Genomic DNA, 26,393 nt, shown 5'->3' with positions numbered 1-26,393 from the left:
TGGCTGGCATACCACCCTGAGGGCCACAGGAACCAGGTGACCCCTGACTCCGCTCTGCTGGAGTCTGCCGGATAGACACCTCAGGGACAGTCCTTGAGTCTCACCTCACCTGTTGTTTCCTGTACCAGCCGAGCCCCATCAAGAAGGAGCGCTCCCCCAGGCCCCAGAGCTTCTGCCACTCCTCCAGCATCTCGCCACAGGACAAGCTGGCACTGCCAGGGTTCAGCACCCCACGGGACAAGCAGCGACTCTCCTACGGAGCCTTCACCAACCAGATCTTCGCGAGCACAGACTCGCCCACGTCGCCCACCTCCGAGGCTCCCCCTCTGCCACCTAGGAATGCCGGGAAAGGTACGGACGGGCTTGAAGAACGCTTGTGGATTTTGACCTCATGGCTGCTAGTCTGCTCTGAGTGGCAGAATGTGGAACGTACTGTCGGGGGCAGCTCAGCATTTAGACTGTCATTTCTCAGGCGCCCGTAGGGGGAAAGGTAGTAAGTACATGGGTGTTCTTGGTGTGTTATCTCGCGGTAAACTTCTGTGAGCTACGTGATCTCGTGCCCATCCTACAGAAAAAGAAACTCAGATTAAAAGAGATACAGTGGCTTTGCAGTGTGGCACAGCCAAGAAGCAGTTGAGCCTCACTTAGTCTGAGTGCCGCTTGGCCTGTCCCTTCTGTAGCAGGAATATATTCTTGGTTTTTTCGAAGGACTCTGCTCTGTACTGAGACGCCTCTGTTAAACATGCGACTGTCTGGACGAAAGAGGAAGCTCAGCTGGTAGAAAATTTGTCTTTTATACATGAGGCCCTGGGTCTCGTCCCCAGCACTGTGGAAAACGGCGTGTAGCGATTGCATCATCGCTGTTCTTCCAGATAGCCCAACCTCCATGCTTTTGCTTTTTCGTTTTGTTTCTCTAGACAGGGCTTCTTTGTGTAGCCCTGACTGTCCTAAAACTAGCTCTGTAGACCAGGCTGGCCTCAAACTCACAGAGATAGACCTGCCTCTGCCTCACAGGTGCTGGGATTCAAGGCCTGCGCCACCACTGCCTAGCTACCTTCATGCTTCTTAATCTGATTTTTTACATTCTTTTAACGACTTCAATATTCATTTCCCTCTCCTTGTATCACTTTATATCCATTACTTTGCACTCTAAAATATGAAATAAAATACCCGCCATACTATTAGTCTCCTTTATAATCCTCCTGTCATTTGGGGGCCTTCCTCCACTCACAGGATTCCTATTCAAATGAATGCCTATTACTGATTTAAAAAAAAAAAATGCAGCACTACCATAGCAACATCTATAACGATAATAGCCCTACTTAATTGGCTGGTACAGTTCAAGGACCAGAAGTTCATTATCATCATTGACCTCATAGCAAGTTTGAGGACAGCCTGGATTTCATGAGACTGTGACTCCAAGGTGGGGTGGGGTTGTCATAGTAGGAGGCAGCACTCATGAAGCTCTCGCCTCATGAGAAGCCACACACCAAGCTTTACTCATCCCGAGGACTCCCGAGGAGGTAGGTACAGTTACTGGTATCTAGCAAATGAAGGATTAGAGCTCGCAGATGTCGAGTGACGAACTACCTAAGGTTCTCGTCTACCTGGAATCCTAGAACAGAACCCACAGTCTCCCACCCTGGATGAGGTGGTTTTCCCCAGAGACTTGGGGGGATTGCCTAGGCTATTTATTGTTAACTCTGCGTGTTGTCAGATACCTTCACCAGCCTTGCATCTCAGGCCAGTGGAGATGGGTCCTGTTCTATTCCCACAAAACACTCACCCTTTGTCCTCCCTCCAGTCAGTGTGCAGGGTCAAGTAAAGTGCAGGAACGCTAGCGTCAGGGTTTTTACACCCAGGGCTACAGCTGAGGGTGCTCAGAGCTGTAGCTGCCAGAGAGAGAGTCCACAAATTCGGATTCTCCCAGTGCAGTGCGCTCAACCCAAGTTAGCCCAGGTTTCCAGTGCCCCTTGGCATACAATGACAGGCCTATTTGAATCACACTGGGGCTATTTTCTGGCAAATGTGAGCTTGATTCAAAACTGTTTTTTCACAGCTTATTCTCCATTGAAATCGTGTTATAAATGGGAGCTGTGTTCTTAGAGAGACCCCAAATGGCCTTGTAGATCATAAAATAATGGGGAACGTTACAATAAGGCTTTGGCATGAGCCGTTCTCATCAAAGACAACAAGTGGCCTTAACAGCAAAGCACGTGGAAGCCAAGTGTCTCCACCATTCTGCACGATCTACTAGAACATGCTTTTTAAAGACCACTAACCTATCAGTCTACAGATCCATACTGTGTGAGCCCTCTGCAAACCATGTCCCCCGGCAGACCATGCTTCTAACAGGAAGATAGAGAGGAGCCTCCAGACCCGAGGAGGTGATGGAAGAACGGACTCAGAAGGATTTCATGGGCCCTGGTTATGCAGCGACCTGTCTTGACAGGCAGAGCCTGCACCTGTTCAGAGAGCCTTCCCTGACACCAGAACCCAGGGACCAACCCACCCCACCCCCACCTCCTGCAACCTCCTTGTGTAATTTCATCTCGCTGGGATGTAGAAAACCATAAAGTACACTCTCTGGCTTAGTGCCAGGCATCACTGGCCTGCATTGAATAAATTCTAACTAGCTCTTTACCAAAGACCCGGAAAACAAAGACTGCGTTTATTTAGTGGTTCAGCTGCTGAAACAGGAGCTCAGAGACTTGGCCATAGCAACCATGGTTAACTAAGGATAGACCACCTACCCCTCCCCTTTACAAATAATTGAACTCGCTCTGCCGATGGAGTGTCGGCTGTCCCCCGTCCCCCCTCCCCGGGACATCAGATCATCAGACTGTCTGATGCTGACACAGACCGGCAGTCTGTAATGACAGTTCCCAGGCCCTGCACCGTGCTGCCCTTAGCCAGCTGGGCTCACAGGCTGTCACATGTGGAAAACTTGTAGTGTTTAGACTGGAGTTCTTAGAGGCCACTGTTGAAGAGTCAGCAGACAAAGACACCCTGTGCAGAGGTGCCTGTGTGTCGTGGTCCCTGTGTTCTTCTCAGTCCATCCTGCTAACCGGAGGGACCATCGGCATGAGAACAAAGCTGTTTGGAATCTCTCCATAGCAAGGAAAGCCCCGGCCCTTGACTGTAGCAGAAGCCACCCCCACAGACACGAATTTAGGGACCTCCGGATAATGGCTTCCTGTCACAGGACAGATGCCTCTGACAAGTTCCCCACAAATAAGGGCATTGCAAAAGGTAGCAAGAGAAAGAATTCCTCTGAGCCCAGCTCAGGAGTATTTTCAAAACCTCCCAGCTGTCTCATTAGAATTCAGGAAGTTGGATCTAAATGACCACCAGCCAGCGCCTCCTGTGCTTGAGTAGTGCCCTAGCGAGTCTGAACTCAGCAGCTAAGTGTGTAGATATTTCTCACGATCAGCAGCCCCTACCCAACACCATTTAAACACTACGAGTACCTCAGGCTCACTTGGATTTATTTGTTTTTAATCCTTACATTTAAATGCCAGCATAGAACTTTGATTTATTTAAACCTAAGAGGATCCTGAAGGACTAACACTGTCTGTATCCCATTATACAGACAAAAGAAACTGAGCCCTAGAAAAGTTAATGAATTCCCTTCAGATCGCACAGTGCTGAAGGTAGGAGAGAGTTAAATCGGCCCATGGCTTGTCACCTCAGATTTTCTTTCCCTGTCAAGTGAAATCGGTTGTCTTTCTCTTGTCTACCTCATGGAGTAGTCCTCAGAATCCAGTGACACAGTGTATGGAGAAATCATTTTGGAACGTTCTGCTCCAAGCCATTCCTGTTAGGTGTGCTGGGCCATGGCCGCAGCTGCTTTGGAGCGGAAGGACATGGGGAGCAGCCTATCTGCACAGCCCATCCCACGGAACACGTACTTGCTTAGGTTTGGTTGACTATCAACTCTTTTACAGTCATTTTAAGGTTTAGAACCATGGCTGTCTGCCATGGTTCATCTTCATGTGTGTCACCGGTATAAATTTAACCCCAACATGGAGTCATCGCCTCTCACAAGATTGTGGTAGATACTAACTGAGAACTGTAAGACACACTGAGCACACACAACACCTGGCACCATGTAGTCCATCAGGTTGGTCCTCTGTCTGGCTTTGGTACCTCTCTGCCACTGCCCCTTTGAAGGGAAGGAATCTTCAGCTAGGCATAGTGGTACGTGCCTTTAATACCAGCACTTATGAGGCAGAGGCAGGTGGATCTCTGAGTTTGAGGCCAGCCTGGGCTACAAAGGGATTTCCAGGACATCCAGGACTACACAGAGAAACCCTGTTTCTTCGGAGAACTATGGACCAGAGTGAAGTGATCCATTGACTGGGTTAACACGTAACATCGCGAGACCTGACACACACTTGTTTCTTAACCAAAAGAAACTTTATAAAGTAAGGAATGATAAATCTGATCTCAGTGAGCAGTAGTTGGTTTGAGGAACTAAGTTTTTAAGCTTTTGGAAACAGGAACAGCTAGTGCTAGAATCCAGAATTATTACCATTCTCAATAGCACGTGGATACTTGAGAATGCTAACCCTGAATCTCATGCCTACCTGCTATGACGGAGACCTCCTGCCTTATCTAGGCTGTAGCCTCAGTCTACGACCGCAGCAACTATAGACAGCAGCAGCTTGTACAAAAGCAGCACCTTACCTGGTACTGTGAGCCACAGTGGGTGCTGTTGATGACAGCCTGGTGCCACAAAGACTATTGTGCCAGGCGCTGCTCTTGCCGACGCTCTCGGTGGTGAGACTGAATGCCTTCATTAATCAAAGGATATAGTTTGAGAGTTAACAACAATCAGACCGCTCTATCTGAGTCAGATCAGACCACAGCTACCTGGGCAGCCACGGATCCTGGAAAGCCTTTCAGACTTCCTTCCCTCTCCAGGAAGCTCCCTTTCCCCTGCCACCGAGACCCCAGGATTCCTTCTTCTTAAAGGCCAGTCCAGCCCTGTGTCTCTCACCCTATATTTAGTTGGCCCTGCTGAGTTTCAGGATCTTCATCCAGAAGTAAGCATTCGGCATTTGCCTTGCTGAGTCACTACCTTGAGCACACAAAGTGACAGGCTAATGAGTCTGCGCAGTTCCACCAGAGTGTGCTCATTCAACAACGATTTCAGGAGCAGGAATACAGGGGAGAGTGAAGAAGGCCTGTGTGAGCTCGCTGAACAGTTAAGAAAGAAAGCATGAAGTACACCATCCAGTCAGTAGGGGGCGGTGCAGGAGGGGCGCCAAGCTTGCTGCTTTGAAGGAAGGACAAGGTTTCCATTTCATCCTGCCCTAGTTAAAACTCCTCTAGGACAGGGGCTATGTATAGGTTGTCTTGGCACAGTGCAAGAGAAGGGTGTTCATCTGTGTCAGCGTTTATTCAATTTATAAGCAACAGAAAGAATCAGTGAAAGTATGCCCCAAAAGTATATAGCTAAAGGAAGGAGTAGGCACACATAAGTAGACCACATGTCGTTGGGAAGTGACAGTTCACTTCTGAAGAGCGCTGTATAAAATGTGTACAACAGTTCTACCAAATACAGCTGTGCACACATTTTATACACAGCGTCTCCTTCTCAGAGGTCGGTGGCAGAGGTCAGAGACAAGTGGAGAGGGAGCGACCCCTCAGCTGGCCATCAGGAAGAGCACCCCTGGCTGAGAAGTCTTTTCAGCAGCAGTACTCAGATCATACACTGGTGACTTCGCCATTTGCTGGGGTTTATGTCTCCTGAGACAACCCTTTGAGTAACATGGTATAAGAACTCATAGGCTCTGCCCTTAAATCACATTGGATTTGTATTTAGCTAGGGCTTTATTTTTTTTATTGTTGTTGTGGCCTTTATCAGATTTCCCACATTCCTTTTTTTTATTATTTTAATTGTTGTTAAAGCCTTATTATTTTTTAAAAAAACTTGAAAATAAACAGAAACATTAACATACCAAAACTAGCCAGACCTTACGGTTAAAATAGGCGTTCAGAATGGAAGTTGTGATGTACCAGATTTCTTTTTTAAGCACCTCACATGAAGCACCTTGGGCTGGCCAAAAGCTTTGTCTTCAACAGGGACCACTGACTCAGGCTCTTTGGTCCTTACGTCAACCTGACTTCTAGGGTATGGAAAAGAGGGAAGAGGAAATCCTGATTTCTCTTGCTTGGGGAGGGGTGATGATAGTGTGTAACATAATTGTTACAGAAGCAACCCTAAGGCCCTGGAATCTACACTTTCACCAGTATCAGCAAGAGACTGAAGGGCAGATAAAAAGCTAAGGCTGTTCTCTATATAGAAGTCAACAGACAGAAGAACAGGTCGCTTTGACAGCTCCTTCCCTCTGGAGTCCTTCTCTGTGCAGTTACCCAGTACCTGCCTTTATCTCCTGTTTGTTATGGTGATTGACGTGCATTTCCCAGTCCTTTAAGCACCATACTATTAAAAAAAAAAAAATTGGATCAGCCACAATGGGAGGATGAGCCACATAAATTTAAGAGATGTTTGCAGGGCATGCTATTACAGCAAACAATAATGATTGTAGTCTTGAGAATTGCTAAGACAGTAGTAGGTTTGGAGAGTTCTCACTACATTAAGATACAAGGTGATGAATATTCATTGGCTAGTTGAACCATTCCATAATGTGTACGTGTTTCAAATCAACGTAGTGTGCACAATGAACATAGACAACATTATTGAATAAAAACATAAAAAAAAGCCGGGCGGTGGTGGCGCACGCCTTTAATCCCAGCACTCGGGAGGCAGAGGCAGGCGGATCTCTGTGAGTTCGAGGCCAGCCTGGGCTACCAAGTGAGCTCCAGGAAAGGCGCAAAGCTACGCAGAGAAACCCTGTCTCGAAAAAACAAAACAAAAAAAAAAAAAAAAAACATAAAAAAAGGAAAACCATTAGAAAATTATAGAACTCTTATCCATATTACCAGAGTTACTTAGATATAACTTTAGTCATTAACTCTTCTGTAAGGCATGTTAGAATATGTAAATTACAGCTCTACAGAAAAGCTTCTCAAAAACCTGTCAAGATAATTTTTCAAGCCATTTTCTGTGAAATTGGAAAGTTTCCCTTTTGGTTGGTGTTCAAGTAGAAGACCTGGGTTTTCCACTCTATTGAAACGCAAATGTACAACATACTGGAAAATCACCCTGCTGGCTTGCACCAGGAATTGTTTGCATGGACGTGCATTGAGTGCCCAGACTGTGCCAGGCACCAGCACTGGGAGATAGAAAAACAACCTCATCTCCCCTGGGGAAGCATGCAGGTGGGGAAGGAAGAAGATCAGTTGCTGTGGTGCAAAGCAGGGGATATTCTAGTCCCTGGGAGCCTTGTTGAAGCCCTGACGTTAGCAGCATTCACTCTAGAGAAGAGGGATGCAGTAAAGAAAAATTCTGAATGAGGTTACATCTCAGTCCCTCTTTTGGGCAACAAAATACATTGTATGGCCAGGCCTTGGTGGTGCATGCCTTTAATCCCAGCACTCAGGAGGCAGGGGCAGGCGGATCTCTGTGAGTTCGAGGCCAGCCTGGGCTACAGAGTGAGTTCCAGGATAGGGTCCAAAGCTACACAGAGAAACCCTGTCTCGGGGAAAAAAAAAAATGCATTGTATAAAATTCTCAAAGAATTAATAAAAATATTGTGGGGTTTTTTTTTTAAGATGAGGGCAGGAGGTAGAGAGGGATCCCCAATGTGTGTCTGGGGATCCTATACAGAGAGGACTAGTGTAGTCAGAGAAGCAAGCTGTTGTCAGGGCTGAGTGCCTGGGCTGGAGTCAGATCTGGTTCACCAGCTTCTTATCTTCTCTGGATTCTGCGTAGTTGGTAGTGACCGGGTGACTCCTGTATACGATCATCCCTGAAGTCACATATACATAGCACATTTCTGCTCTAGATGTATCTCTATTAGCATTTTACTTCAGTATTTGGTACTGGACAAAATTTGCAGCTGCTTCATGCGACCTTTTCCTAAGATGCACTTCACCGGAAAGTCCCTAGATGGCGATAAAGATGAAATTGCAAGAGAAACTCACCATTGTCTATTATCTGTTTTGCACTTATTTCCATTTCCTCATACTGAACATTATTGTTTTTCTCGCGGACCATGCAGAAAACGCTGCCCTGGACCCGAGGATCCAGCAGCACTGACTGCTGGGGCGAGCTCCTCTCCTGTTCCTGAGCCTGCTTTGTTCCTGATCGGTGGGATCTGCCATGTCAAACCTCTCACAGGATTATATTGAAAGTCAAAAAGAATAACATATTCAGACACTGTTGAAGATGGCACAGGTGTAAGGCTGTAGGAACCGTCCCCCTATTATGAAAATGGTTTCCAAAATTTCAGTAACTAATAGTGTGACTAGGCATTGGTTTAAAGTAACCATAAAGTTGCCGTTGGATGTCACATCAGCTAAACAGAACCCGTTCTATAACTAGGGTCATTTAATCCTAACGCAGACTGCTGCCTTACTGAGATGAGCAGTGTTTACTGCCACAGTTTGGCCATCTTCGAGATTTAATGACTTAATCCTTGTTAGTACTAGCCATTAATTAATAATTAAAGCTATCTTAAGTTTACCCAGGAAGAAGGCCAGCAGTAATTAAAATTTTATTTTGCTACAGAATATAAAAACTCCGCTGGAGCCTTTCCGGGTCACCAAGTGTCTCCTGTCCTAGTTAAGCAGCTGGTATGGCAGTGTTCTTAGCCTTTCCACTCTTTTCTTCTGCTTCTCTTTCTTCTCCCTAAACATTTACAGAAGCAGAGTTTGGTGGACATAGTTAAAGCAGGCCCATGGCAGGATTCTCTAAAGAGATACCCACACAGGTGCCCAGCATAGTGCCCGGCATGTACCCTCACCTCAAGAATGTGTATGATATGCACCTCAGTGCTTCGAAACCGGCTTCATTAGCTGCTGTTCAGACGTTGAGTATAACATACAGTTTGGGATTTCCAGAACCATTCAGAATTAGAACAAAAAGAGGCTTCAAACTTCTTTACTCTAGGTCATCTCAGATCCGTTGTTATTTAGGGGGGAGAGTTTTAAGGAGAACTTGTTTGTTGACTAAAAGAAAGGCTGTGGTAGAATTAAAAGTTAAAACCATCAGTAGCTGAACACTCTGATGCCTCAGCCCATGGGCCACTGTCGAGTCCTCAGCACTCTGCTATCCCTCTCTTGATCTTGGTGGCCATGCAGGATGCCTTCCTCGTAGGTGGAGTCTGTCATTTCCAGTGAGTTGCTTACTGGCTGAAAATGTGCGTGCGCTTTCTTTTTATCATTGCATCTGACTGAGGGGCTGAGTTCTTGAGCCTTCTGTGTCGACTCTCATTTGTTATCACCGCTGGGGTTTTCACTTTCCCTTGGTTTTGTTATATGAGGTCTCATCACATTTCCTACTCAACTTGTGGTTCTTGAACTCCTTGATCCCCCTGCCTTATCCTCCCGAGAGGTTGGGGTAACAGGCTTGTACCACCATGCCTGGCTTGGGTTTGGCTCCTTGGAAATACTCTTTTCTTCCTTTGTTGTAATTTTTTAACCAAGTTTTTTTTCCCCCACCATCTACTTAATCACTTGAGTTCTTACTGTGTTCTTTCTTTGTCAGTTCCCTGAGAACTGCATACAATGTATTTTGATCATATTCACCGCTCTCTCCCTTCTCCCGGATCCGTCTCCCCTTCTCTATCCATTCAACTTTGTGCCCCACTAACCCCCTCTGCCCTCCCCCTTCTCTCCCCCCCCACCTTCTTTTAAACCCATGAAGTACCATGGTCACAACTCACCACAGACCACACCCTTGTAGAAAAGTGACTCTGTCCCAGCAGCTGTCACCTACTAAGAACTCTAGCTGGGGACAGACTTCGTGCCCACCTCCCCTCTCCATGCTGGAATCTTATCTGACTTGAGCTTACACAGGTCTCATGAGTGCTGCTTCAACTGTTGTGAATTCAGATGTGCAACTTCCCTGCTGTGTCTGAAAACAGTGTCCTTGTGCTCATCCACCACCTCAGGCCCTTATCCTCATCCCACAATGACAGCTGAGCCTTAGGAGGAGAGGATGTGATACAGATGTCCTGGTTAGGGCTGAGCATTCCACTAACCAACAGTTTTTAAAATCCGTTTGTGATTCGGTGGGCTGACGGACTCCCATGTTATACCAGGTTTTGATGAGTAAATTACATACTTACTGCTCTGTGTCTGTGAGACTGGGATTAACCCTCCTGCCCCCCGTTCAATTTCCTTTCTAGGTCCACCTGGCCCACCTTCTACACTCCCTCTAGGCACGCAGACCTCTAGTGGCAGCTCCACCCTGTCCAAGAAGAGGCCACCTCCCCCACCACCCGGACACAAGAGAACCCTGTCCGACCCTCCCAGCCCACTACCTCATGGGCCCCCAAACAAAGGCGCAATTCCTTGGGGTAAGTTTTCCTAAAGTCAGGGTCAAAACTGCCCAGAGCCCTATAGTTGGGGGGACTCCACTGGGCACTGGACAGTTTGCATGTTAGGAAAACTGTCCAAATTGCACACACCCTGACGGAAGGCTTAAACATGCGTGAATATGATTACACCTGCCTTCTAAGGCAAGAAAACATTTTGAATAATGTTTGGGGCCACTCAAAACTATAGTGATAAATATAGTGTCCTCTGATATCATCGGAGAGCTGGTTCTAGAGCACATACCCCCAAGACACCAAAATCTGCAGATGCCCCAGTCCCTCTTATATAGTGTGCATGGTGTTTGAATAACCTGAGCACATATACTTTTACATCCTCTCTAGACAGCATATCTAATACAGGCTAACAGTGAGGTTTTGTTGTTGTTATTGTTGTTTTAAAGATGGGTCCATGTGCAACACAATTTTTTCCTAAATATATTTCACCCACAGATGTGGAGGGCCAAATAGAATACTAATAGGAAGTACGCATATCCTAAATCTCAGCGAGAATAGCAACTGTTTGAAGTTGGAATTATGAATCTCATAGAACTCAGAACAGCAAAATAATAGGCTAGGGTTAGGGATGGGTCTCCATGCCAGCTGAGTGCTTGTCTAACATGCACAAGGAAGGCCCTGGGTTTAATCCCAGTAGCAGGAAAAAAAAAAGAAGAAAAAGACAATAACAAAACAATCCACTCCTTTGTGATAACCAGAATTGTTTTCTTATAAAACAGAAATCCTATCCTAGACATTCTTCTTCACACCTTTAATGACTCCCTGCTGGGCTTCAGATAAGTGCGGGTTCCTTCTGTCAGAGCACTGGGGCCCTGCAGGAAGGTCTCTGCTCTGCGCCCTGCCCTTCACCTCCCAGCCTCCTCATGTGCTCTCCAAGGCCTGCACCCTCCCTGGCATTCTGTCCCGTTTGCCTCCTTGGCTCCTCTCTGTTTTCTTCCAGAACACTATCAGAGTTCAGGTCTTTGCACATTCTGTCTACCCTGCTAGAGCGACAGAACCATGAGAGAAGCAAATTTGTCTGTCCTGTTCTCACCGGTGTGGAATCCTGCATGTGACACCAACTGGATACTCAGGAATCTCTTAAGAATGAGTAGCCTTGCTCAGAGTGAGATAGTTCAGGTTCAGTCAGCTGGTCGACACTGGCCACAAGGACTTACCTTGTCTACAGAACAAAACACTATACTTTGCACCTTGCCTGCTGTCCTGACTCTGGCACGTGGGTCACCATCATCAGTAGTCTAGCAAAGTCCTGGCCCACACAAATGAACTCTGCCAAATGAGCACACTAGTCTGTGGTTTACCTCTTCCCACCACAGGACTCCATTGTGACTTTTTTCCCCCGACTTTTTATAAATTGGGTTTAACATAGGATAAGTTAATTCAGCTGAATGGTCTTAAAGGATTTCTTAAAAGCCTACCTGAACTGCTTTGATTTTTTTGTTTGTTAATTTTTGTTTTTGTTTTTGTTTTTTGTTTAGAAGAAAAGCCAGATTATACACTTTAAGACTGTCACAGTCTTGACCCAAATCTTACAGGGCGCACACATGTGTGTGTGTGTGTGTGTGTGTGTGTGTGCGTGCGTGCGTGCGTGCGTGCGTGCGTGCGTGTGTGTGTGTGTGTGTGTGTGTGTGTGTGTGTGTGTGTTGTAGCCACTTGTCTGACTCAGCAGACCCACCCAGGACACCTGCTCTTTCTGTTGCTTCAGCCTCCTCAAGTCTTTGTGCCCATGAAGCTCACGGTGGTATGAGGAATTCAGAGGAGTCTACAAAGTACAATTCCTTTCATATCAAGGGGCATATGGTGGCCAAACTATGGAAATGCTGGAAAATGGACTGTGAAACTGCATGAAGTCCTTGATTATTTCATGACTCAAGGTCAAAGGATTTAAGGCATTCAGGCACATATGATCCTTAACACTGATGACTCCTGGATAATGCATTCCAGTGCTTTCAGGAGTCCCCAGAGCTGTCAGAAAACAGACTTTGCCCAGACAACATCCCCCCAAAGTCACAGGCTTTCTGTGTGGACTTCATCCCACAGGTGAATATTCTTCCCAGACTTCACTGACCTTTGATCCTCTGCTTACTTCCTGTGTGCTTTACGGTGCTCCTTATAGAAACAGAGACAGCCTTCAAATCAATTCACTCAGTTTCTGTTTTTCAGCTTGAATGTTTTCTAGCACCTGGCTTTTCTTTTTATCTGCAGTATTGGTGGGGTTCAGGCCTTTTCCCAAAGAAACTTAGGTGTTACCGTGTTATAAAGTTACTGTCAGCCAGATGAGATGGCACATGCCTTTAATCCCAGCACTTCGGAGTCAGAAACAGTTGGATCTCTGAGTTTGAGGCCAACCTGGTCTACAATGGGAGTTTCAAGACAGCCAGGGCTACAAAGAGGAAACGCTGTCTCAAAAAAACAAAAAAAGGAAGAAATAAAAAAAGGTTACAACCTTCCAATAAGCTGGGAGCTAGCCTTTCACAGATGGGGCCTCAGCCAGCCCTAAGACAGAAATCAAAACCCACCCTCAGCAAAAGTGGCATTGCCCCATATGGCAAGACCATGCTGAGTGCTCAGACAACCCAGGGTATTGATTCAAGGCTTGTTTGTGGGTGATGGATGTCCACATACAGGAGACAGATTCTTGTGCTGACAGGTTAGCAAGTGCACAGCTAGACTCCTGATCATCCATCAGGGAGACTTGCACTGCTGCTATGTGCACTCTGCTGAGTGATCACTGCTTGGTGGCCCTGCCCCCATCTCCTGTTGATGCTGTGTTCTGCAAGGCAAAGGCAGGGGCCAGACTGGTCAGCAGCCTGATGCAGAGGTCAGCCCCTGGGCAGCATCTCCCTGGTGCTGCAGCTGCCCTAGCTTTCCCCTGGACCTCTCTTTTCCCCTAAGCCCATGGAGATGGGACCCCTGGGGTAGACACAGCTGAAGACATCTCACCATCTCCTCTGGAGCAGGACTTGTGTGCCTTACTAGGTGCAGCAGAATCCCAGTTCACACACTTTCCTCTTCCACCCTCCAGTGGGCCTCTGCCGTGACGTACTCTCACAGTGTCTAGAATGTCTTTCCTTGTACTTAGCTATATTGATGCTTAGTGATCCTAGGACTTGTTCCGAAGACTGCACTCTGTTTACCTCTGGCTGGGGGTTGTCCCAGTGCTTCTGCCTCCTTGTCTGCCCCTCAGAATATCATCTCTATAGAGTCCCTGATGTGAACCCTAGTATCATATTCTCCATGGGTTTTGTTTTTGTTTTTGTGAAACAAAGTCAATCTCTTTACTTTTGGTTGACCTTGAGCCCATGGTAATCCTGCCTCAGCCTTCATGGCATTATAGGTTTGAGCCACCACATGTTGTTGTTAGTACTCTCTTCGGCTCTTTGGCTCTTTGCGGGGACCTGCCACCCAGCTCCCAAGTAAATACAGGAAGGTTTATCTTTCTTATAAATACCCAGCCTTAACTTGGCTTGTTTCTAGCCAGCTTTTCTTAAATTTTCCCATCTACCTTCCGCCTCTGAGCTTTTTATCTTTTTCTTTTCTGAATACCTTTTTTTACTTCTTACTCTGTGGCTTGCTGTGCAGCTGGGTGGCTGGCCCCTAATATCCTCCTCCTTTTCTTTCTCCTTGATCCTCTTCCTACATTTCTCCTATTTATTCACTATGCCTGCCAGTTCTGCCCGTCCTTTCTCCTGCCTCGTTATTGGCCATTCTACTCTTTATTAGACCAATCAGGTGTTTTAGACAGGCAAAGCAACACAGCTTTACAGAATTAAACAAATGCAACATAAAAGAATGCATCAACAAATCTTTGCTTTGCATCATTAAACAAATATTCCACAGTGTAAACAAAGGTAATACATCTTAAAATAATATTGCACAACAACCATACTTGGCTTTTAACAAGTATTTGTTCATTGTTCAACAACTGAGTTTCTCTAACAATAAAATAAGGATTAGTACTATTCCTGTGTTATGCATGGAATTCTCATGCAGGTTATATGACTTAGAAAGTACTCAGCAAATGTTACCTACTGTTTGTAACTCTCTCAGCCTGGCATTTTGCTGGATGGCCAGCTCCTAGACTCCCACGTGTATGTCATGATGCTATATGTGTCCTTGGTTACTATAACCCATATTACAAACTTGGACTCTTTAAGACAATCAAAGCCTATTTTCATGGTTCTAGAACAGTGGTTCTCAACCTGTGGGTCACAACTCCTTAGGGCCAAATGGCCTTTTCACAGGAGTTACATATCAGATATTTGCATTGCAATTCATAACAGTGGCAAAATTACAGTTATGAAGAACGAAAATAGCTTCATGGTTGGGGTCACCACAACGTAAGGAACTATATTAAAGGGTCACAGCATTAGGAACCACTGTTCTAGAGGCTGCAAGACTAACATCCAGCAGAGCCATGTCCTCTCCTAGGGATCTAGAGAAAGAATTTCTCCATTTCTGGTGACTGCCAGTGTTCCTTGGCTTTTTTAGGGTGTGTGTGTGTGTGTGTGTGTGTGTGTGTGTGTGTTTTTCTAGCCTGGAGATTACCAAGTAGGCTAATCTAGTTGATCAACAAGCCCCAGGGATCTTTCTCTCTCTCTCTCTCTCTCTCTCTCTCTCTCCTTCCCTCCCTCCCTCACACCCACCCTCCCTCCCTCTCTCCCTCCCCCCCCCAGCACTGTAATTATTAATTCACTACCACACCCAGTTTTCATATGGGTTTTAGGGATCCAACTCAGACCCTTATTCTTGCCTGGCAAGCACTGTACAGGCTGAGCTATCTTCCCAGCCTGGATTTGGGGCCTCTAGGTAGCCATTTTGTAATTGCTCCTAGCCTGCTCTGTGGTACTCAAAGATTCACATCCATTCCACATCCAAAATCCATTCATAGTAACGCCTTCTCTCACCCCCACCAAGTCCGCCTCCATCTTGGCTCTTGTTCCTTTCCCCCCTCAGCCTTGTGGCCAGCAGTCTGATCAGGCCTGTGACTTGACTGTAGTCTGTCAGCCTCTTCCCTTCTCTTTGATTTGTCCTTTGTTGCTATTGCTGCAGCTTTCAGGGGAGGGGTTCTTGGGTCTTGTTTGTTTGATTCTTTCTGTGGGTTGTTCATTTTGAAATAGGGTCTCACTGTAGAACACAGGCGAGCCTGAACCAGGAAAATCCCAGTCACATCCTCCCGACGCTGGGATTATAGGCATGAGCCATCACACCCAGCTGCCTGTCACACTCTGAAGCTTTTACTATTCAGTGTTCCCATCCATCCTGTTCCTGGACGGGAACCTTCTGCATTCAGCTCATTTGTAGATGGGTGTGCCTGAAGAGGCAGTCTGCCTTCACTGATATTTGTGATGACTTCTCTACAGATTGTGAGTTTTATCAGTCCTCCACACCGGCCTCTGAGGAGTGAGAAGGCAGTTTAAGGAGACAGACCTTGAGTTTGACCTTAGAAAATGAATGGAATAGAAAAAGCCCCTCAGAATCCTGAGCGTCAGGTCATAACCTGTGGCTGGAAATGGACCATAGATTTGATTGTGGGAGTCTCCCAGGATGGAGCAAAAGAAAATGGTTCAGCCAGTCACGTAGCCAGCCATCGGCATACCCGCAAGAAAGAGAACAAAGAGTGTGACCTGTAACGCATCCGCTTTACAGAAGGCCCGATACCTTCCTGGCAGGTGCTCTGCCCCTCTTAGACTCTGCATTCAGTAGGGCAGATGATTCTTGCCCACACTCTCTGGGACAGAACATGCTGTTTCCTGGGTTTTAAGGATTCTAGGCTAGAAAGGTTAAGAACCTGCCCTGGTTCTCACAGCTGGTATGTGGGGCGCTAATGTGGCTGAGACCCTACATGCCTCACCCCGTCCTCATACTGCCTTATGTTGCTTGGGATGGAAAGGGGCAGAGGGTGAGTCTCTGGCTGTCCCTCCTCGCCATTGTTTGTCTCTTGGCTTGAGAACTAGCGGCCTGGAGAAGGCGCGCTCTCCAGCAGAAGTAACACAATCCAACACGTGCCCCTTCTCAGTGGCCGTGCCCCTCCCATGTTCTGTAGCAACATAACCTGCTGTGTGCTTCCAGCCTTGTCCAGGCAGGAAGAACCCTTCCAGGCTCTTTCCCTGCCAGAACTGCAGTGTCCCCAGCGCCCAGAATAGCCTGGGTATCACATGACTGAAGTCCCGCTCCGGTGTTGAATTCGGCCATCTGTCTCATGAGACGTCTCAGGCAGGCCTGTGGTGAGAAAGCAAAGGGGCCAGTAGGGAAATGCAGCTATGTGGGAATCCCATGACCTTGGAAGGAGCATCTCATTAACTTTTTAACTTACCTACGTTAAAACAAACCAGTGTGTGTTTTAACACATACGTGATAAGGAAATAAAGACAGAACCTGCCTTAGTGGCCTCCAGGAATCACCTCTGACCACTGAGACCTAAAGTCCATGTGCTTTTTTTTAACATCCTGCAGTCAAAAGACCTCCAAAAAAAAAGGTAGAATTGTTTCTCTTCTGGAAATCTTTTCAAATATAAAACAATTTTTTCAGTAATGTTTGGACTAAGCCTTCATATTCATCCCATAAGATAGGATGACATCACCCCCCAGTTCATGGGCAAGGAAATTGAGGCAGAGAAGTTATACCATTTGTGTCAGATCCCAGATTGATGTCAGAAGTGGCATTTGAACTCATTTCTGAATCCCTGACCCACACCCTAGTTCACTGTTCCGAAAGATTCCCGTAGCCTGCGTGCTACTCATGACTAGCTAATACTCTCTGCTCTTTCCACAAAATCTCAGCCCATGGCTTCTAAGATGGATGGTGAGTAAACCAGAGAATTGGCTATGGCTCCTCCCATTGCCCGCCCAGCCTCTGACCCCAGCCTTCTTATTGCCTCTACCTGACAGACCCAGAACTTGTGCAAGCTGCAAATTCCAGTTGTGAAGCAGGAGAGGAGAGGAATAAGCTGCTTCTTCTGTATTTTCGCACCGTCTCTTCCTTTTAGTACTAGCCTTTGGGATTTTTCCCTAAGCCTCATTTCTCCTACCTGCACACTAGGAAGCCTTTGCCTAGCTCTGAGAATCACGGGATTCTTGTCAGTCCACCACAGATGACTTCCCGACCAGGTCTGAGAAGTCACCTTGTGACAGAGAAGTTGAGTTGGTTAGCAGGGGCCATCGATTACTCTGTTCCAGACGCGGTGTGGGAGGTAGGATTACCAAGTCCTAAATAGACAGAGTTGCTGTCGTTGGGGTACCAGTTCATTGACCAGTTCATTGATAGTTCCCATCACATCTCATGAGAAGACTGTGGAGAACAGTTACCATTTGTGTCATGCTTCCTGTAGACCAGGGCCGTGCTCATAACCAATAGCTTCTCTTCCAGTGCTCTCTGTTGGAGTGGGCACAAGTGTTATTCCCATTGTGGGCAAGGAGATAGAGGCTCAACAGAGTAAGAAGCATCCTCCAGGCTCAGTCCAGATCAGTGGTCCACCTGAAATTCAAAAGTGGACTTGTACGGCTCCCAAATCTATACCCTTAATTTCTTCCCGGAAGGGGGCAGGGGAATCAAATCAGCCAGGGAGATGTTCTTTAGATGTGCAAGAACTGACCAAGTGTGGGAGGGGGCTGGCCGTGCAAGTGAAACAAGAGAGGCAAAGTTGTAGAGGCCTACAAACATTTTCTTTGGAGAACAGCAAGTCACCCTGGCCAAAGAGGGACATTAAATGAGAACTCTGGACATCCAGGCCTGTAGGTGTGGGCCACCGCCAGCCTACCCTGACACTCACCTGTACAATAGCAGAGAATGACCCCAGGAGAGCTGGGGGCCTTCTCTTGCTATTATCAAATTCCCCTCTGCATAACTACATTAAATAGTCATTTGTTGGAAATGGTTTTGCATAGAAAGGGAATTTGTGAGAAAAACATCTTATTGCCCAGACATGGTTGTGGCTCATGAAAAGTGTGGAAGTACAAGACTTGGTATCCAGGACTGTAGGCTTGACATGCAATATGCAAAAACTGAAGAAGTGCTTTCCTTGAAGGAAATGGCCATTGGGGGTTTCTTGAGAGGTGACAGAGATGTCCTCAGTCGTAGGCCATGTGCTGCTGGAAACACATCAAAGGTTAAAGGGTGTCTCGTCACGGTTACACAGCAGTCAGTGTGAAAGTCATGGGTGTTGTCAAAACCAGTAGAGTTTGCTTCTGCTTGTCTAATTGTCCTGGCGTTGCAGAACATTCTGCCCGGGAGGTCCAGTTTCAGCTGTGCCAGCCTCTCCGCATGGAATAGTTTTTGTCAGGACTGGGAGGAGAGTCGGTGGTTCAGAGTACAGACCCTAGAGAGGGCCCCTGGCCGGGTGTCTCAGTGCTGACCCTTCACCTGCCTCTTCCCCTTGGGCCTTTGTTTTTCTTCATATGTAGACTGGAAGAGATAATTACGTCATTTCTCATGAGAATGACTATTGCAGATACTTGGTAAATACCGTACTTGTACTAAGTACTCAGTTAATGGTAGGTGTTGTTATTTGTGTTACTGTCAGGGTATCCTAGGGGGTTATGTAGAGCCCACAGCTCTGTGGTCAGGATTCTTGGCTTCATCATAGCTAAGGAACCTGCAGCAATTCATAAATGTAGCCTCTCGTTTCCTTATCTTGAACAGGGGGCGAAGATGCCAGTCTCTCAGGTTGTGCAGAATGGCGGCTGACAGGAAAGAACCCATTTGACAGGTGTTAGGTTGTGACATGAGGCTGGTCGTGGAGTGGAAAACCATGAAGTTCCTTCCTCGTCCCCCGATTCCTGTAGGGACCCTGGGGCCCAGCTCCGCTGCGCGCTTCTCCCACCGCACAGCATCACAGAAAGCCCCGCTGTGCCGTGCCTGTCTTCTGCCTCCCCTGCACAAAGCACACAGCCATACTCCTGGGCTCCTCTTGTCTGGACACCGCCCCACTAGAGATTCTCCTACCTCCGCACGGTGCCGTATCCTCTCCCACCAGCTGGAGTTTGGGATGCTGTCTCTTCATTTTCATAGCACCCGGCCCGACTCTGTCTCAACCTACTGTACTAAATCATTCCTTTATGTAAATCCCCTGAGCAAATCCTGCACTCTGTGAACGCGGTGACACATGCTTAGCTTTTGTTCTTCTTGCTCTGCATTCAAGCCTTGCGCATAGTAGGTGCTAAACAGTGTTAGTAAATACTGAATGGGTATTGACTATGCGGGTGGCCATAGGGTGATAGCTGGTTGTCAGCAGCCCACCCACACACAGGCTCTCACTGGTGAGTTGAGCGTGTCATCCCTGTCTGGTAACTAGCCTCTTAGATGAACTTGACGTTTTACTGATTTTTCAGATCCTCAGCCCCTGGGAATCAGCAAGTTCCTATGATCTTAGGAACCTACTGGGAGGCAGGCCACCCACCCTGACAACAGTCCTTGGCTAGCAGTAAAAACCTCAGTCCGGAACACTGCTTGGTTTTGTTGTTTTAACACAGGAAGTACTGAGGTCTTCTAGTGCTTTCTGGAACCTGAGGGATGCCAGCCCATTTGCCAGAGTCTCTCTCGTGTCCATGTCTGAAGATGTAACTTTTTCCTTTCTTGTAGGTAATGATGTGGGCCCATCCTCTTCAAGTAAGACGACAAACAAGTTTGAGGGGCTGTCTCAGCAAGCAAGGTGAGCCACCGCCCGCCTCCACCGCCCGCCTTCCTCTCCTGTGGCGCTCGTAGTTCCTGGGGGCAGACTTTAGACTTGAGCTTTACCTGCCTTCCCAACTCTGCTCAGGGTAGTCACTGGCAGCATCAGTTAGGAAGAGAAATTGGACATCCTTGCTCAGTTGTACATGGCCCCACCCTGCTGGGCCCCAGTGAAATAGGGTGCCCTTGCCTTCCTACTGCTGAGATTTTAAGTGTGTGCACCACTGTGCCTGGCCTATTTCTGACGTTTTAATTGCAATTTTTTTTTAAGTCTAAAGATTTTTTAACGTAAGAATGAGACTGGTGTGTGTGTTGAGGGGAGAAGGGTTTTTGTCTGCTTGGGTGGTGTTTGCTCGTTTGTCTGTCTTTAGGCTAACAGTAGTGTTCCTCTCTCCCCCTTGCACTAGTGAGGTACTTTGGGAACTTTCCTAAGGACAGAAAGTTACCTCTCTTTCCTCCAGAGGTACAGTCAGGAAGCAGAGAGCCACCTCCACACCTGGGAAAGAGAGAGTCAGCTGCAGGTGGGCAAGGCTAGCTCTGAGTTTATCGTAAACAAGAAAATAAATAAGTAAAATCGCATTTCTTTTAGAACTGTCGTTTTTAGTCTTTTTAACCCAGTGAGAGCCGCCCAGTTACCATGGCCCTACGTAAACGGCGGCTCTGCATTCCTTCACTCGCCTTCAGCCTGACTTCATCTTTACTCTTCATCCTTTGGCTGCAATTGGACAGGTCGTCCGTAGAGAGGGGGCAGAGTGACATAGAAAGTGCTCACAGAGTCTTCAGAGACAGGATCAAGATGCTCCAGTGGCGCAATCGGTTAGCGCGCGGTACTTATACAGAGACAGGATCAGGTTGCCATTTGGCCATTCATTGAGTTCTCTCCGAGCTCACCCACCCAGAGTACAGCAGAAGATGCCCAGGCACTTGCATCACTGGTCCAGGAGCTTCCTGAAAAGGCTGTCTGATCCTCTAGACTTTGGCTTTACCTGTGTTCAGGGGTGAGTAACTAGTAAGGACAGCTGTGTCTCCCCCAAGAAGATGCTGAGGCAGAACATGAGAAAAACACAGTCAAGAATGGAAACTGAGTCCTCCCTTATTCACAGTTTCTCATGTCCCAATGGCTTCCTCTGAACATGGCTATCCCCACAACCCTCAGGGTTGGATTGCCCAAGAGCTGGAGAGAACAGGGCGTCTAAGAGCCAGACAGAAAGGGGAAGACATGCATATCCTCTTCTTTGACTCCCTTTGTTTGGTAGTTAGGTAGACAGAACAAAGAAAGCCAGCCAACCCTTGGGACGTCAGAGGATGGGCAAGAGTCCTGGGGTCCAGGTCCAGCCCAGGTGCTTGGCCGCGCTTGCTCCTTGAATACAACGTGTCTTTCAGGTCCTCTGAGGGGCATCTCAGCCTCTTGTGAAAGGGAAGTAGTGGCTTCCAGCTAGCAGATGTCACATTTGACTATTCAAACCACGCTGTGCAGACTTGCTCCAGGGACTGAAGTGTTTCTTCCCCTACTCATTTGCATGTCCTCCAAAGAAGCCCTGACCAGGGGAGGACTGGGGACATACCATTGATGATAGTCACACTTCATTCTGTTTTTCGGGAAAGGGGGGTGGGATGAGGGCTGCCTGTGGAATGACATGAGACCAAGTACTTCTGTGTAAGGCACCAAGTTCACAAGTGTGCAAAGTGCCGAGAGCTTTCACACATGATCACCTCCAAACAAAGCTTTGAAATGAGGGGCTTGACTTTGCCTTACCTTTCCAAGTACTTATCCATCTAGGCCAGCCAAAACATAGAAAGTACACTGTAATCTTTTATTAAATTATCTTTTATGAGGATTAGTGGTGTGTGTGCGTGTGCGTGTGTGTCTGTGTGTGTGTGATGGAGGAGCAGCATGCTACAGCAGGGCTTGTGGAAGTCAGAAGACAAGTTTTGTGGAGTCAGATCTCTCCTCCCACCTCTGTGTAGGCTCTGGAGATCTGACATAGGATGCTACACTTGTATGGCTACACCTCTATTCTCTGAGCCACCTCTCTAGTCCTAATAAATTTGAGTCTGGCCATGATGGCACACGCCTTTAATCCCAGCACTGAGGAGACAGAGGCAGGTAAATCTGTGTGAGTCTGAGGGCAGCCTGGTCTACAAAGTGAGTTCCAGGCCAGCCAGGATATAGTGAGACCCTATCTCCAAAAAAAGAAAGAAGAAAGGATCCTTAACGGTGATTCTGAGATGCCTTCAGTTAATTTGAATTGTAGACCACTGTTGAAATGATGGCACTTCTAGATGCTAACCCACTGATGTTTGTTCATCAGCACCGGTTCTGCTAAGACGGCCCTCGGCCCGAGAGTGCTTCCTAAACTACCTCAGAAAGGTAAGACTCCTCCTCTTCATACTCACGTGTTGTAGAAGTGTCACTGCCTGTCCTGGGGACAGTACCCTCCCTTTGGGTCACTGCTCTGTCCCGGGTGTCTAGAATAGTATAGAGTAGGTGCCTGATAGATACTTGTTAAATGAAGAAAGTAAATCTCCATCTGTCTAGCAAATACTGTAGTTTCCTTAAGGAACTAACCCTTTTTTCAGAAGACACATTCCTGACCCTCAGGTACCATTCTCCCAGTCAGAAGCCTGACCAGAGACGCTGAGGAACCACCACAGCTGTTCTACCCACGGGTCGTGAGACCTTGGGCAAATGACTCATTCACTTGACCCACACGGAGTCCTCATCTGTAGCGGTGAGGTTGTGTAAGGACAGGGTGAAGTCATGCGTCAGATGGCCCCTCACAAGGCGGTAGCAAAGGCAGCCTTTCCTGGGATAGCATCTGTCATGCAGAGCAGGGACACCTGTGCCCGGGAAGCACAGGAAACCAGTGTCTACAATGCGGCTGCTCTGCCAAGCAGACACTTGGCTCTTTGACCAACCTTCCGAAATCCTGGCCATGCTTTTCATTTATAAAACAGAAATTTTCAGCCTCTTACTACCACAGAAACGAGTGCACAGAAACAGCTCTCCTTGCCTTTAGAGTTGTGAAGCCCCGTTTGAAGCACCTGCTTCGTTAGGTCCTTGTGGGAAGCCTCCAGCCGGCAGGCCTGCGTTAGATCTGGGTAAATGCTCAGAGGGGCTCTGAGGGCACCAGGTTGTCAGTGCCCATGGTCAGTGTCCACGGTAGACCTCCCTGGCCCAGCCCAGTACTCCAGAGCCTGCTTCAGTAGAAGGCAAACTAGAAGTTCGCGTAGAGACATCAAGATGTACCACTCTGTGGGGCTCTTCCGTCAAGGGGCATCCTTTGGGATGAGGATGTGCCCCTGCTTAGGTAGCAGTCCCAGAAGGCTACTGACTGTGGAGGAGGAAGGCTGGCTCACCCAATCTGTCTGTCTGGGTCAAAGTGGTGGTGGTTTTCAAACTTTGCCCAGAGTGCAGCCCCAGTCTTGGATGTCTCCTGGTGCTGCCCAGATTCTGCTCTCTGTTTCTCATACATTAGCACTGAATCCTTCTACCTGCCTCTCAGCTTACTTCCTCTCAAACCCGAAGGATTCTTAGTCCTTAGTGTCCTGGGACCCACCTGTGTCTGCTGCCACTCTGCCCTTGTCCATGTCTCTTTCACGCCTTCTAACCCAGTGTTAGTCCAGCAGGAAAAGCTGTCCCTGACATTCCCTGTCCCCTATTGACCTGTGGGTGCTCTGGTCAGGGGAGGCTCTCCCTCACATTCCCTCTCCCCTACTTCCCTGTGCTCAGTGACTGACCCTATGCATGCTCTGGTCAGGGGAAGCTCTCCCTGACATTCCCTGTTCCCTACTGCCCTGTGCTCAGTGACTGACCTGTGCATGTTCTGGTCAGGGGAGGCTCTCCCTCACACTCCCTCTCCCCTACTGCCCTGTGCTCAGTGACTGACCCTATGTGTGCTCTGGCCATGGGACAGGGCCTGCAGGAGCAGGAGCAGTCATTGACCATGACCTCATGTAGTCCCCTGCTGCCCAATGCTCCTCACACGTGCCGCCCTCCAAGTTAACCCCCTCACACTATTAAAAAACACTGACATAGGGGGCAAAATGGCTACCTATCATGCCAATTGATAAACCAAGAAAAGGCTCCAATTTTCAGATAAATTCATTAACTAATAGTTCTACAATATAATAGGACACTTGGCCTGCTTTATGCAGAACAAAGAGTTATTATCCATCGCAGGGCCTTGGGCCTGTCTGCTTCCTGTTAATTACTGTTGGCTCTTACATCATTGATACAATAACTAAATGATAATTGCTATCTGAGTACCATTAAACTGATGGTTATTAGATCCAAATATAAACCAGTACCCTTCATAGAAGTCAAGGATTTGACCCAGGATACAATTTGGTGTGTGTCGGGGGGAATGTTAGACACTAAGTTAACCTGTAAGACCCACCTGCCCAAGGACCAGGTTACTTCCTGGGATTCTGGGAGTTGTAGTTCTTGGGAAATAATACCAAAGCTTCATAGGAAAATATGGTGGCCTATGGATTTTGTCCATGTAAACTCACAGGTGCCTCAGGGAAAGTTTCCAGGAGTAGTGCTGACCAAATTCTATCTTGGTCAGTATATAAAGTTTTAATAAAAAGCTTGCTTTAATTTGGGGGGAAAAAAAAGTTTCTGCAAGGTATAAACCTGCCCCTGCCGCCACCATGTGACCCACCAGCCTCTGTCAGTAGTCTGTGATCCTTCTGTTTCCCCTTCCCCCAGGCCTCAGGACTGCACTCCAGCTCCAGGCCCCTCCTGCATCACTGTCCTCTGACTCTCCCATCAGAACACAGGCATGCCTACCAGATCTCCCATTCTGACCTGTGCCCCACAGTTTGTGTGAATATTTTCGCTGTTTGAAATTTTTCCACAACAAACTTGCTAAAAATGAAGGAAAAACAAAAAACTAAAATGCAGCCTTCCAGGTATTCTTTAACCGTCTTCCACTCTGAAGAGTATTTCCCTAGGCCTCTGTCTGATTCCCTACTCAGAACTCCATGTCATCCCACAGCAGATCCCAAATATCCTGTCATTTCATGTGTGTGCGATCCAGTCATTATGTCTAAAAAAAAAATCACAAGTTCCTCCTTCTCAGTTGTCTCTTTGTGGGTTTGTTGTTGTTGTTGTTTTATAAATTATTGGAATAAGGATTAAAATGAAATATAAACAGTTGGTCTCTCTCTTAAGTCACTAGAAGTTTTTCTGTTTATTCGTATAGGTTTCGTTGCTATAGTAAACTGTCTGGGGCTGGTAACTTTTTGAAGAAAGGTGGCTCATATAGACTCACAGTTCTGGAAGTGTAAAGTCTAGGAACTCCGTTTGATAGTGGCCTTGTTGCTGGCTTTGGACATCGCGTGGCTAAAGACAGGGAATATAGCTATGTCCGTGTGCTCTATTCTTATAAGGCCACCAAGACCCGGTCATGGGAGCTCCACCCTCATGACCTTGTCTCACCCACACTGCCTCGGAGCAAAGATCACGTTCCACATGTGGAGCTGGGGAGACTCTCGGGTCGCGTCAACTCCAGCCTGCATCATGCTCCATCAGTGCTTCAGTGCCCATAGCGCGTGCATTCTGGATCTTGGTGTGTGCATCCCTGTGTTCCTTCCACGTGTTCCTTTCTCTTCTGGGCTCCTGTCAGCTGGCTGACAGTGGGACCTGAGTCCTGATCAGATGCAGGTTCAAGCGTGGCATTTTCTGAGTTGTGCTCCGTCAGTCTACATTGAGAGGTTTGTAGCTGGCTCATGGTCTGAACCAAAGTCCCTTTCCTTCCTGCAGCCTCAGCCTGAGTCCCACATGACACGCTGATGCTTTGATCTCACTTGTTTATTCTCAGTGCCGAGTCACTTTGCCCCAGCTTCTCGGGGCCACTGTAACACTCACCGTAGACACACATGGCTCTTCCATCACCTCTTCTGTGCCTCCCTCCTTGTCTCATATTCAGGCCATGGGCCACCATGGTTCACAATTCTGGACCACTTACAGTCTCCTTTTAAGGATGAAATTCTGTGATCATTGCTGCATTGGAGAGTGTTGGGTACCAGCACTTAAGCTTCGTGTTCCCCATAAATGAAGATGACAGCAAGGCCTTCTCAGCCCTCCTGCCACAGGGAGCCTCCTTCTTCCCTCTTTCTGCCTACTGCAGATTGGAGATTGCCCAATTGTGTGCTTCCAGAAGAGGAACATAACTGGTCCAGCTTGAATTTTGGTTTTGTTTGGGGCTTTTTGTTTTGTTTTGTTTTGTTTTGACTTTCCAAAAACATTTT

At 47.4% G+C, this 26,393-nt stretch overlaps 1 protein-coding gene across 23 annotated transcripts in view; it reads left to right on the top strand.

Moving 5' to 3' along the window:
- Asap1 (ArfGAP with SH3 domain, ankyrin repeat and PH domain 1) overlaps window positions 1-26,393 on the top strand; it is a 317,439-nt gene that overhangs the window by 282,307 nt on the left and 8,739 nt on the right. For 12 of the 23 annotated variants that reach the window (XR_013046407.1, XR_013046406.1, XR_013046405.1 and 9 more), the window contains 4 exons: window positions 129-351; window positions 10,263-10,433; window positions 20,046-20,115; window positions 22,448-22,506. Coding sequence is in view for 15 of the 23 variants with exons in the window: in XM_076555967.1 (XP_076412082.1) it covers window positions 129-351; window positions 10,263-10,433; window positions 20,046-20,115; window positions 22,448-22,506 (523 nt within the window). In the remaining 8 variants the exon portion in view is untranslated. The remainder of the gene's footprint in view (window positions 1-128; window positions 352-10,262; window positions 10,434-20,045; window positions 20,116-22,447; window positions 22,507-26,393) is intronic. The other 11 variants (XR_013046411.1, XR_013046410.1, XR_013046409.1 and 8 more) reach the window with 1 other exon arrangement.

The sequence above is a fragment of the Peromyscus maniculatus genome, chromosome 20 (assembly GCF_049852395.1).
Source record: "Peromyscus maniculatus bairdii isolate BWxNUB_F1_BW_parent chromosome 20, HU_Pman_BW_mat_3.1, whole genome shotgun sequence".
Lineage (NCBI taxonomy): Eukaryota > Metazoa > Chordata > Mammalia > Rodentia > Cricetidae > Peromyscus > Peromyscus maniculatus.
Note: the sequence above shows the minus strand (reverse complement) of the source record. Positions and strands in the feature narration are given on the sequence as shown.